Genomic DNA, 12,922 nt, shown 5'->3' with positions numbered 1-12,922 from the left:
TCAAACAGTATGTTTCACTTTTAATGTTGCAAGATAAGGCGGAGGACTAACAGATGTGTTTGGCAGGCAAACTTAATGCTATCTCGAGTAATGTTAGCTGGGGTTGCTGTAGCGTAAGACCTGCTAACAACTGATAGCATCCATGATCAGTTTTCACATTGTGGGAAAATACTACACAGTGGATGTGCTAGCCATAAAGGTTTTGTTTTTAAGATAATCTGTTATTTTAAAATGTGCCCCTTGGAACGTTTTAATGATGTGGTTCTTGACCTAGGAAGTAACACTCAGCAGATAGTTTACTAGCTGGCTAGACATGCTAATGACTGCAGCTCATGTTGGAACAGATGGATGGATAATGGATGTGTGATCCGTTCCTTACATGTTTGCTCTTTTGTTTTTGGTTTTGGAACAACCTAGAAAAAAGACATATGGATTCATGCACACCACTTCAGCATGCAGAGAAATCCAAAGCTTTACAGGCCTGCAGTGCCAGTTGCTAAGCTATGATTGGTTTAGTGAACTGTTAATTGGCTACTTTTGTAAATTTAATTCAATATGTGTTTTTAATCAGTTGTGGTGTCAGTTGTTAAGTTGTTGTTTTTTTAAATGAGAACAAGCCATCACCCCAGGGTTATCATGTTGGCAGTAGAAGAGTCATATCCCCTCACCTCAACAAACCAGAGGTGTGGTTGCACTCTTACAGGTAAAGCTTGCACATCAAGTGACAAATTTTTAATGCACCTGCTCTGGAGTTCACACCACTCAAAACACATAAAAAGCGAGCAGACAGGGAGATAAACAATTAAAAAGAAGCACCTGGTGCGTGTAATTTCTTTTGTTGTAAAGCTGTTGTAAGCACACTTTGAGCTGCATTTTTTGTATGAAAGGTGCTATACAAAAGTTATTCTTATTCTTATTATGTTAGAATTGATGGAGTTAGATTGTCACCTCTCATTATTTCCACCTCAAACATGAACATTGTACTTTACTAATTTAGAAGTACAGTTGAGCTTTACTGAAGTTTTCTGATTAGCTTTGGTCCCTTTTTATATTAAATCTTCTTTAATCCCTTCTTTAAACTGTATTTCGACAAACAAACCAGACTGTCATGTTTCATATTTTAATCACTGATACCCCTCAAAAGCAGGATTTATTTTAGCAGTGTCTCACTGTATTTGACAGTGATTATTTGTTTTCCTTAATCCCCCGTAATACTTTTAATACCTTTTGTTTCAGATTTGTTAATGTGGGGAGGAAAGCTAGAGTTAAAATTATTCCTATACCCCAAGTACAGTTTGTTAATGTTTTACTTCTGTGTGACAGTCCCACAAATTTGAAGTGGAACCTAGACTCTCAGTCCAGACTTGCTCATTTTGGCAACTTCCAACTTTTCATACTCATTTCCTCTTGTTTGATTATGTTACTCCAAACCAGCCACACTCTCTAGGAAGAGGACTGAGATTTGTTTTTGGTCCATTTACTGTATTTGATGCCAAGTATGAAAAAGCATCACCCTCACCTGCCCAAACAAACCACACTGAACTGCACACTGAAAGCTGTTTGGCACAAGCTGGTGAACACATCCTCTTCCCCTCTTAGTAGAGATGCTTAACTCACCTATCCTTGTGCATATCCATCCCCTATCAGTCTTAATATTCAATTTGTGGGCCTCCTTAGCTGATGAAACAGAGCTCATCCTCTGAAACATAAATGACTTCACAGCGTCTCTGACTTCACCAGGATCTGAGAGTCTCCACGGCGCTTAGAGACCCAATTAGCCTCAGCAGAGACGGCTCCATCATGATCTGAGCAGCTGACCGTTAACTGTTGCTTCCTAGCCATCAAGATGCTCTTCTTATTTCTGTGTCTGCTCACTGGCTGTACATAATGGAATTTGAATCACACTGTAAATCATACAATATTGGTCCTGTTAAATGTTTTTGCAAATGATTCTGTAATGTCAACCCTAAAGGAGAAGCTACACAGAGATTGTGCACAGAGAAAATATTAGTCACTTTTATGCAGTAGATTTTATTAGCTCCCTAATACATTACAGTACTTAAGTCTTGAGAATTGTGTTTGTATAATCAACCAGCGTCTATCTACAAAAGCAGTGCTCTGAGGAGCATTTTGCTCTTGATCTTTGTGCAGTTAATCACCTCATCCATGTTTATAACATGAGAAAATCCAAACTGAGCTGTCAGCCAATGTGACAGACAGATATGTTTGTTGTTTTGTCAGCTGATACATGGCTGTCACAGCCACTGGACCGTTTTCAATCATCTCTGGGTTACACGTCTCAACAGGACTCCCCACTTGATTTCATTTATCATCAGCCTTGAATATAACAGGCCTGTCACTTTCTGTGGCAGTGATAACCTACTTTAGATGCTCCCACACACTACAGAATCAAATCTGTCCATCTGATGATTTGCTCTGGTCTTTCATCTCTACCGGCCTGCGACCGCAGCCCTTCACACACACTGCATGCCCTCTGCCAAATAGAGGGGTCAAATCATTTCAGTCTGGGGTTTAATGTAACAGAGTGGCTCCGTGCATCAGTAAATGATTGTTGAAGACATTCAATAGACCTCTGCTGCCCTCTGCCTGCGAGGAAGCATGTCAGATAGAATACAGTAATGATTAAAAAACTTGGAAAAACTTCTATCCAGAAAGGTAAACGTGCACAATTTCTGCCAACTTCTCTGAAAATTTATTCCAGTCGATTATGCCAGATGGAGACGCTGGCAAAGATACAGGTATATTTGAGGACAAACTTGAACTCAAAAGTGAGAGAGGTTGTGGGCTGCAGATCTGCGCGTGCCAACACGTTAAAAGTTAAAATGGGCAGCCAAAATGTTGAGCTTGGTAAATGCTAATAGAAAAGATGATGTACTTTGGGGGCCAGAGATCCAGTCTCCTGTTCTTTACTTTCCAGTTTTGTGTCCCTGAGCATTTGGACTCATAGCCTGTTTGCAAATAAAGGCAGAGTCCAAGCTGAAACCCTGGCTTTGAAAACAAAAGATAGTTCTGTCTCTTTTGACCTGTTTAGGTCAGTTTATTCCCCTGCTGCTGCATTACAATCATGCGCTATAATCTATAGTAAAAATAGCTGTTTGCTTTCAACTCCCTGTGGTGCTGTGTATTATCTGGGTCTCTCAGCATGCTCTGTGGGCAGGCAAGCCTTTTTAATAGTGCAGTCACTTCTCATGAAGACACACTGGAGAATATATCTGCTGCTGGCCTTATCGTTGGAGGGGGCTTGCTTTTAGATGAAGTGGGGACACTGTTGGTGCACTTGCCCTCCCTTAGGTCTGTCTCTCTCTCTTCATACACACACACATACAACAACACACACACACACACACTGCCACTGTTCTCAAGGTGTCCCTATGGGAAGGACTTCAGCACTTTATCAAGTTCCTGCTCCCCAGTGAGCCAAATTATGCTGCGCCATGATGTGCGTTTTCCTTTTTATGTTAATACTTTCTATCAGCCAAGTATGTGTCAGCATAAACTTCTTGCTCCCCTGCTCAAATCCCGATTACCACATTACCCAGGTTTAAGCAGGATTAAGTTGAGGCGCCTTAAATTAACTTCACCTCATTCATGATACGAAGGTCTCAATCAGCCTAAAACAAGCAGAATCCATTATGTGTGCTGTGTTATTAAAAGAGTTTTATTTGGTTGTGATGATGGGAGAAACAGTTCATCAGAGAGTTACATGTATACAGTGAGAGTCAGCAAATTGTATTGATTAATTTGCTCTGAAAGGGGTTCAAGGTTGACATAATTGATTGTCAGAAGTTTGGTGGTCATTAAAGCTCCCTGAAGTGCAGGGCAGAACTTCAGCAGCATACTAAATCATTCATCCGAAAACTGCATAACAATGATCCTGTTTGCTTGATGGCAACTAACAAAACAGTACAAAGTAACTCATCATTATGAAAGAAAATCATTTTGTTGTGGTCATAAATTGTTGAATTAAAGCAAAAGATTTTACACACATAAACGCAGATACATTCTCAACAGTGTTTCTTTCAAATTGGCACTCTGTTTTGGCCATTTTGTCAATTTTACAAGTTATTACATTTCTGTAAGCCTGAAATGGAAAAATAGAAATGTACAGCCTGGACAGTGACATTGCCTTTCTGAAAACTGCATCCTGTTTTCTTCTCTCGCAACATAATCCAAAGGTCAAGAATTGCTTTCTGGTAAATGCAGCATTGTGTCGAACTGTTAATGAAAAGGTTTGTTCCAAAATGAAAATGGCTTTTCTATCATCTCAACAATCAGACCGCGTACACTCTACTTTAGCTGAGTTATGAAATATCATTTATAGATGAACAGATAGAGCAGAAAATGTAACATCTTGATAAAATGAATATGTTTTTTTAAAGTAATTTTGTTAAGAGATTCACAGAAATCTTTTTAACATGACAGTGTGTGCGAGAAGCAGCAGAATTGTGCCTCTGTTCACCACGTTCAGAAAACAGATGAATCCTGTCAACCACATTGTGAAAAGTATTATTGTGCTGTAAGACTTATAATAAAGTCTATTCTCAAGCCAGAAGTAGGTTGTGGCTAATTTTTTTTTAGAAAACTAAAAGTGGGTATTATCTTCCAATAAAAATTTGGAATATTTTGTTGGTTAATTAAGCTTTGCTGGAGTTTTCCTTCACCTTTACATACACAGACAGTGCAGACTTGATTATTTTGCCTAAAATGTCACTGACTCCCTTCTGGCTTCAGCTTCTCTAATTTTCATTACTTTGCAGTTTACTTAAATGGCCTCCCTTTTATCTTTCTCTCCTCCAGGCTGTCCAATGCCCAGGGCATCAATATCCAAATTCTTGGCAGTACCACTATTCTCATGATCACCAGCGTCACCGAAGAGGATTATGGGAAATATACCTGTGTGGCCTCGAACCGACTGGGCGTCCAGAATGCCAGCCTTTTCCTCTATAGTGAGTATAGACACTGCTGCCATTTCTTATATTGGTGACACCCATAATAATTTTATATTTGACAACGCAGACCACATATAAAATATTGAGCATGAAATATAACAGCAAGTTTATAGTGACATCTACACCGTTCAAACACACCATCATTCAAATCATTGTGAGAGTGTCAAGGTGAGAGTGAATGACTTTCAAGTGTTAAGTGTATTAATCTAATTTCCCTTTGAATCATTGAAAAATCAGCAGGGAGGAAACTCACTGCAGCTTTGTATGCTCTTCTGTAAGCTCCGTGGCAAGATCAGAATAATTTGAAGGTAGTTTGAGAATTAGAACCTTCCTGCGTTGTAATTTTTGGTCATTTCGCTAACAGTGTACTCAACTCTGCATGACAATAATTTAACTTAGCCCTCATGGAAAGCCATTAAAATGTGTGGAGAGGGAAGATGATATTTAGTAAATGGGTAAAAAAGGTAGGAGTCATAAGTTCACAGTTCAGTTTTGAATGACAATCCAAATCCACTTTAAAATACTTAATTTTTTATCATTTCTGTAACTGTCAGTTCAAAATACATTGAAAGGAAAGCTGAAAGTCTTTGTAACTTTGTAAATACAATGTAATTTTATATTCAAAATCACACCTGTATGAAGAGAAGTTGCCACAAGAGGGTCAGTTTATATCCCATAATAGCTGATGTACTCAATATGTGATGTACTACAGGTCAAATCAATCACAGTTCATAAAAATCTAAACTAAGATTTTAGAGAAGAAAGTTTTAAATGTTTAAAACTAAGATGTAAATGGCTTTAATAACTGCTCTAGCAGGGTAATGTTTGCAATGTTATAAAACTTCATGAGCTTGGTTAATCAAGTTTTGGCCCCTAGAGGGCAGAAATATACCAAAGTTGACAGAAACACGAGCTGGTATGGCTAACATGTTAGCAATCACAGTCACAGAGAAATATTAGTAATAAAATATTTATATTAGTAATGAATATTGACATTTTTTTCTGACTACCTGATGAATGTAAGTTAAGTGTTCATTTTCCCTTCATCCCTGTTTTAATCCACCAACTCCAGACGATACTTAAAGCTCAGTAGAGCTGCAGCGTTGTGTGATAATTCTGCATGATTTTGACACCATGAGTGATCCCTTCCACACTAGACAGACTCATTTAATTCATTGTTAATATCAGCAATAATTATTCTAGATTTTGATTTAAATTCACACACCAAAACACACCCCAATCACCCCAATGATGTAACAGCAGGTGTTTTCCATGAGTGTTCTTCAAAACTCAACTGGCATAATGCCGGTTCAAGTAGGTTTGGCATAGTTTCCACTCCATTATAATTCAGCACACAAAGATTTAAACAAAATACCATGTGTACTAGCAGCATCATACACAATACAGATCAGCAAGCAAATATTTTATGTTTGTAGTGGTTGAATTCAAATAGAAACATCCAGCACTTAAAAGCTGTGAAAAGTTGAATTTAAAGTTTACTACAGTATCTTCACTACCAGCTGCTGCTTGATTATCAGTTAATAAAGACTCTCAGTGTCATACCTGCTGTCTCATTTGACGCCTGCAGGTTTTCCCACTCTGCACACCAGCATGGCCAAATGGAGCCCATCAACTCTCAAAAATCCATGACGCAGTGCAAGCAGTTGTCTTCTCTACATGATTCAATGTTCCTTTTCATTTTTAGAACTCAAAGGCTGTTTGTGGGGGTTTTTTTGTACTTGCTGAGCTTCTATCACAGCAATAGAGTGAATTGCACATTATGGCCACCAGATGTCACCAAACACTTCCTAAAGTCTGCAGTCTCTTATAATTTTGGACAAGCTGCAGTCAGTAACACCTCATGCATTTAGTGATTCAGACTGAGGGATTCAAACATATTAGTGGTATTACTCTTCAGTGTAATGTCTTCAGTGTGAATAATCAAGAAAACCAAAATATCTGTGATAATTTTACTTGTTAAAATAGAAATAGCGGCAGTAGGTCTGCTACTGTTTCTCAAGGTGTTGGGTCTGCCAGTCTGGGTAAACTCTCTGGCAGCGACTTCTACATTAACACTCCTGTCTCCTCTCTTTCCCTCTTTCTCTCTCTCCACAGGACCCGGGACAGGTCGAGATATCAACGGCTCTGCCTGTGTATCTCAATCACTGTGGCTCCTGCTGGCCTGCTTCGCCTGCCTTTTCTTCAAGTGTTAATACCGCTGTCCTCCTCTTCCTCGTCCTCCCCCGGCCTCCCTCTCCTCCTTCTCTCCAACTCACCGACATCCTTATTGCTACCTTATTACCAACTTTACCGTCCCCAGACTGTTTGCATCATACGAAAACCTTATGTGCTCTCTGGCACTGCTTACAGATATTACGACAAGCGATGGGTTATAAGTAAAATGTTATAAGAACAGCAACAAAAAAAATCAAAAAACAACAGTGATATGAAGGACAGAACAAGCAAACAGTGCTCTGTTAAAGAATTGTGTTGCTCTTTTTAATTCGTATGCACTTCTTTGTTTCTGCTATATCTTGTCTTTGGGGTCTGGATGGGGTTTGAGATGTTGTATTTTTGTCTTCATGGGAATGAAAGCAGAGGTGCCCCACTCATAGGGATGCCAACAATCATTTGTCTCTACAAGTACTGAAGACATAAAGTATATTTCTCCTTACTCCCATAGTTGCATTATGTTAACTGAAATTGTAGATTTAACTGTTTAACCAGTGCATTAATGAGCAGCAAAGTATCTGCCAAACATCAATAAACTATATGGAATTTAGACTAACACATACAGAAATCAAAAGGGAACATACTGCAGCCAGTAAAGTGATTCTATAACAAGATTAAAGCTTGATATTAAAGTCTGTACTGCTATAATCTGATGCTATTAGACTGAAACACTGATATACTGCATTAGCTGAGTATGACATTGTTTCTAGATGCAGCAGTCTTGGGTTGCTGCTGCCGAATCCATAAATCGAGGATGCAGTTAATAGAATCGAGTTGATCCTCCTGAGCTAAACCATGCGGAGAACAAACCTGAGGAAATGAGTTTATCTAGTGATAGATATCTACATCCTCATTCAGTGGCTTTGCAACCACTCGCCTTTATTCCAAAAATAATTCCTCTTCTTCTTTTGCAGCAGGACTCTCACTTTCAAAAAGAAAAAAGAGAAAAAAAAACACAGTAGGTTATAATGATGCGTACTGTACATAGTAACATTTTGTATTTCTCTATGATAAGACAACTTGTTCTGCCTCTGTAACAACTGGAAACAGAGTAAAATTGTTGCAGTGTTGCTTGTTTGACAACCGACCAACCATACTGTGCGGTTTGTCTCTGCTCCACGGCAGACTGCACTGCATTTAGTGACATATACTGTACCACATACAGTGTTTGCATTTAGTTCATGAGTTTTAGGATCTTTCTTCTATACTGCTGGAATTTGGATAAAAATGTATGACACCAATGAATGACTTACTTTTAGTTTCTCTCTTTCAAAGAAGTATGTGTGTTTTAATATGAAATGATACAGAAAATCCATGATATATTGATATTGAGGTTTTTTTTTTTTCTGTCTTTACCTCATTCATTTTAGTTGTGTATATATATATACTTGAATCCAATGTCCTTATATATGAAAAGGCAAATTTTATGTGTCCATGTTTTTGAATAGGGTAGCAATTTGTTGAACAATGAATAACTTGTAGATCTTAAACTGGCAATCCTGCCCTATCATGTGAATTGAAGCCCATTAGACAATGATGTTTTTTTTCTTTAAAAAAATAAGGTCTAGCATAAAAAGAAGATAGTTTTGTGCAGTTATTATTGTACCTATCCTTGAGATGATACAAGTGCTGGCTTACATGACATTGTAGGGAATGGCATATTATGTCTAACTTGTAATGCTCCTTCATATACCAAGAATTCAATATAAGAGCAGCACAACTGAACACTGAAAGCTTATTCCCCTCAATGGTTGCTTGAAGGCCACTGCTGATGAGCCTCTTTAACAAAATAATACCATTAAATCACACCTCTGCCAGTATTTAGGCTGATTATTGAATTTCTTTCTTTATGAACAAAATGTTTAAATGAATACTACATGTGTCAGTATTTTGTGAAACTCACAAGATCTTTCAACCAGTGCAATTCCTTCAGAAAATAGCTCAAAGGTCCTTGCTGTTGTGTGGAGAATTGTTTGAACTGGTGCACTATTAGCTGCCTTTTTTGACATTTATTTTGACCTACGGTAGGGTGACTAATAGCGTACAGACTCCAGCGCCCAGCTCAGCTCCTCCACTTGATGTGTGTTCACGTCTCTCCGCTCATTTAACAACCGAGCCGAGACGGTACAGTACTGTAAAACACACGTGTAATTAATGTCATCTTTGTAATACATTAAATACTTGTTCCCAGTGTTTTCATTGTAAATGCTTCTGAGGCCGTGGCTGTGTGACATTGTAGTGCCATCTTGTTTTCATGTGGGTGAAATGGTAAAAATAGTGCTGTGCAGAGACTGAAACAGGCCACAATCCAATCAAAAGTGATGCATTTAAATAGTTAAATAATATTTCACATCCCCATCAGTTACAGCAATCTGATTTCTTCAGTCTAGGAAGTGATAAGAAAGCTTCTTGTTTTTATGCTTTCATCATCTTACACATGCTTTTTTTTAATTCATTTTTTAGAACTGAACAACTCTGGTGTAACCACTTTAATGTTTGATTAATGATTAACTTGACTCCTGATGTTTTGTACAAGATTGGAATTTCTGCAGGCTCTCTCGCTTTTTTAGCCTCTGGCTAGCATGGGTTGCTTTTAGTTTGCAACATTTATCTTCTTACTGTAATAAGAAGTGAATGATCTGGTGGTGAAAAAGTTCTTCATGGTCAGTTTGCATGAGAGTTCTCTGTGCTACATGTCTATCCCAGTAAGTCTGTCTGTCTCACTTTGTGTCACATTACAAACCTCAGGGCAGAGCAAGGCTGGTCTTGGGCAGTAACTGGCAGACTCTCAGACAAACTAAGATGTGTTTTGTTTTGTTTTTTTAGCCAGAGAAGACCCGGCAGACTGCCAGAGTAGGGCCAAACTGTGCTCAGCATTTTATTTTAATCTGCTTGGTATGCACTGCATCAAGGAGATAGCATAAGGAAGTTTATTTTAAAAGATGCTACAGTAAATTGACTGTCATTGCCTAAACTTTCTACTATTTTCATGAGTGAAATCTCACAAATGTGGATGTCCAAGTGTGTCCATGCAGGTTAAAACCAGCCCATAAGCACTGACTGGTGTACTAAGACCACAGATGTAAAAGCCATGGAGCTCTGTTTTACCCATAAAGCAAAAAGGAGTAACTGTCCCTCCATTACTCATAAAGACCAACAGCCAGCCTATGGACACAGCACCAACCCCCCTGTAGACAGACCCTGGATATCTACTAAAGACTGTAGATACAGCTACCTAGTTTACTATGAGCATTGCCTCAAAAAATCACCATCGCTTCACTGTATAAATCTGGCTTACGTATGTGTGCGCGTGTACTCATTTGATTCTGTTCATTATTATTAACCGACCTGAAAAGTTACGAGGCATGAGATACATGATGAGTTGGCCAAACAGCTAACTTTCTGCTTTCTGTTGAGCTATATGGTTACAGTGGTAACCCTCTATTTTTAAGTTTGGATTCTTTTTTTCTTTTCCTTTTCCTCCTCTGTGTGTATATACAGTATGATGTTTCTACCGTAGAATGTTGTAAAGTCAGCAAATCCATAAGATCGTGTTTATACAAGTCAACATTGAAAAATTTAAAAAGCAAATGTAACTATCACGTTTGTACTTCCCGCCCTTTGTCATGGGAAATTAAGATTGAATCACGCATTATGACACAGCAATGTCCCATTTTGTTTTTTTTTAATTTAATTTTACTTTACTTTATTATGGCATAAGGTAATTGCAGTCAGTTTCTAAAAAAAAAATGGTATGTAATAAAGGTATATGAGAAAATGTTCATAATACAAAATAAAAATTGTTTGAATTTAATGTTCTGTATTTGAATGTGACTTGAGATGTCGGGGCAAGTAAACTCTTTTTGGAGACAGCTTGGAACACACGTACTGTTGTGTTTATCACCATGTAACATGCAAATAAAATAATATATGTATTGTTATTTACTCTCTGGAAGACATTTTTGTCCTCAGAAAGTGTGAGAAATACAACTGAGGTTCTGCTCCTCACCATGGGAGGGTTTCAGTTTCACTTTTGGTGCCAAAGATGAAAGGTAAGACTGGAGTGATCACAACCACATATGGAGGCACAACAATCACAATATGGCACAGGCTCACTGTACAACCATGGCAACTGTTGCTTTTTTCCAGCCATGCTGCGGTTAAACGTTTCTCCACAAGGTGTCATAACACAGCAAATTATGTTCCCAGTATGCCTGTGGAAGAATGAGTACACAAACACATTATTCTCCATCATTATTAGCGTCTAACTCTGAAGATGAACAGAGGATCTTGCAGGTCGAAGGTCAGACAAACAGGCTTGTGTCTGCATGGTTCCCAGATCACACCCCCACACCAGCTGGGACAATGTGGGCGGGGAAAGCAAATGAGACACTCACAATTTCCTGTAACAGCTGTTGAGGAATCCATGAGTGAAATATCTAATCTGCAACAGCTCAGTGGCTGAAAGTAGATGCTGTATTTTATATGTTTACTGTAGGTGATGTTTTCATCCACAAAGACCGGATGCAACAGTGAAAATGAGCGTCATTTTTTCACTTAGTTGCACACAAAATAAAAATGAAAAAATAATAGAGTGGTGACACCAATTTCAGTCCTGGAAATAGAGGGACCTAAAAGTGTTGGGCAAGGAAGGAGTTTTTTTTCTATAACTTGACAATAAAAGTATATAAGGAGAGGACGGTATGGGAGAGTGTATGACTCAGAAGGTAGAGGTTGATAAATTAAACTTTTCAGAGGCATCATGCTCATTCCAGGACTGCGTGTTCAGCAAACCAGCTTCATTAGCGTGAAGGTCATGAAACTTCTTTGTGTCTGATTTGATATTTAAGTTAACCCTGGGGGTTATTCTTATTTATTTCATTTTTACTGAACCAAACTATCATAGCAGAAGTCACATGGGTCCAATTTGAATTCCCAGCATTCGCATTTATTAGTGTTGCATCCAGTCTCTTTTGATAGGATCTTTAGATAATTATCTCAGTATAAACAAGATTAAAGGATAGGGTCACAGTCTGTCTTAAAACAATAGTCAGGTGCCCAAATGAACATTGAAACAGTTTTTTGTTGCTGTAATAGTTCCTGTCAATAGTGACCATTAACCTGTTAAACAACACTGTCCCACCTGTGGGACACTTTAGCCTCTGTAACTTTGGTTCAGGATCACTTCTACTCATTCTGACTTTTTGGTGGTAAAATTTAAAGAGTAGATTATTTTCGGGCTGATGCACAAAAACAGGGGTGCCTGTACAGATGGTTAAGAGATTCCTTCCTAACGCACTTCCAATGTAAGTGATGAGGGATAAAATCTACTGGTCTCCTTCTGTGCAAAAATATATTTGAAAGTTACCTGAAGCTAATATGAAGCTAATATCAGGCTTCAGCCTTCCATATTTGTCAAATCAAGTAGATATTTTTCAAAGTTACAGTCTTTTTAGTGCCAAATTCCCTCTTTTTGTTACTGTACTTCCACTGCAGCTCAACAGGGAAACACTGTCCGGAGAAACAAACTTAATGAATTTTATACTGAGAAGAAATAACTTTGGAAGATATCCACTTGATTTGATTAACTCAGACTGCTGAAGCCAATATTAGCTTTAGATAAACATTTAAGAACATTTTTTAAACAAAACGAGGACTGTGGATTTTGTCCTCCATCGATTATATTATTAGTGTGTTTGAAAGGAATCTTGTAATGGTCT

General features: G+C 38.2%; 1 protein-coding gene across 1 annotated transcript in view; it reads left to right on the top strand.

Annotated features, from left to right (window-relative positions):
* The window catches only part of lsamp (limbic system associated membrane protein), a 202,328-nt gene extending 191,185 nt beyond the window's left edge, over positions 1-11,143 (top strand). Inside the window, exons 7-8 of the mRNA XM_067594145.1 lie at positions 4,819-4,967; positions 7,086-11,143. Coding sequence (XP_067450246.1) covers positions 4,819-4,967; positions 7,086-7,183 — 247 coding nt within the window. The 3' untranslated portion in view covers positions 7,184-11,143. The remainder of the gene's footprint in view (positions 1-4,818; positions 4,968-7,085) is intronic.
* Positions 11,144-12,922: the final 1,779 nt, after the last annotated feature.

The sequence above is a fragment of the Thunnus thynnus genome, chromosome 7, assembly GCF_963924715.1.
Source record: "Thunnus thynnus chromosome 7, fThuThy2.1, whole genome shotgun sequence".
NCBI lineage: Eukaryota > Metazoa > Chordata > Actinopteri > Scombriformes > Scombridae > Thunnus > Thunnus thynnus.
Note: the sequence above shows the minus strand (reverse complement) of the source record. Positions and strands in the feature narration are given on the sequence as shown.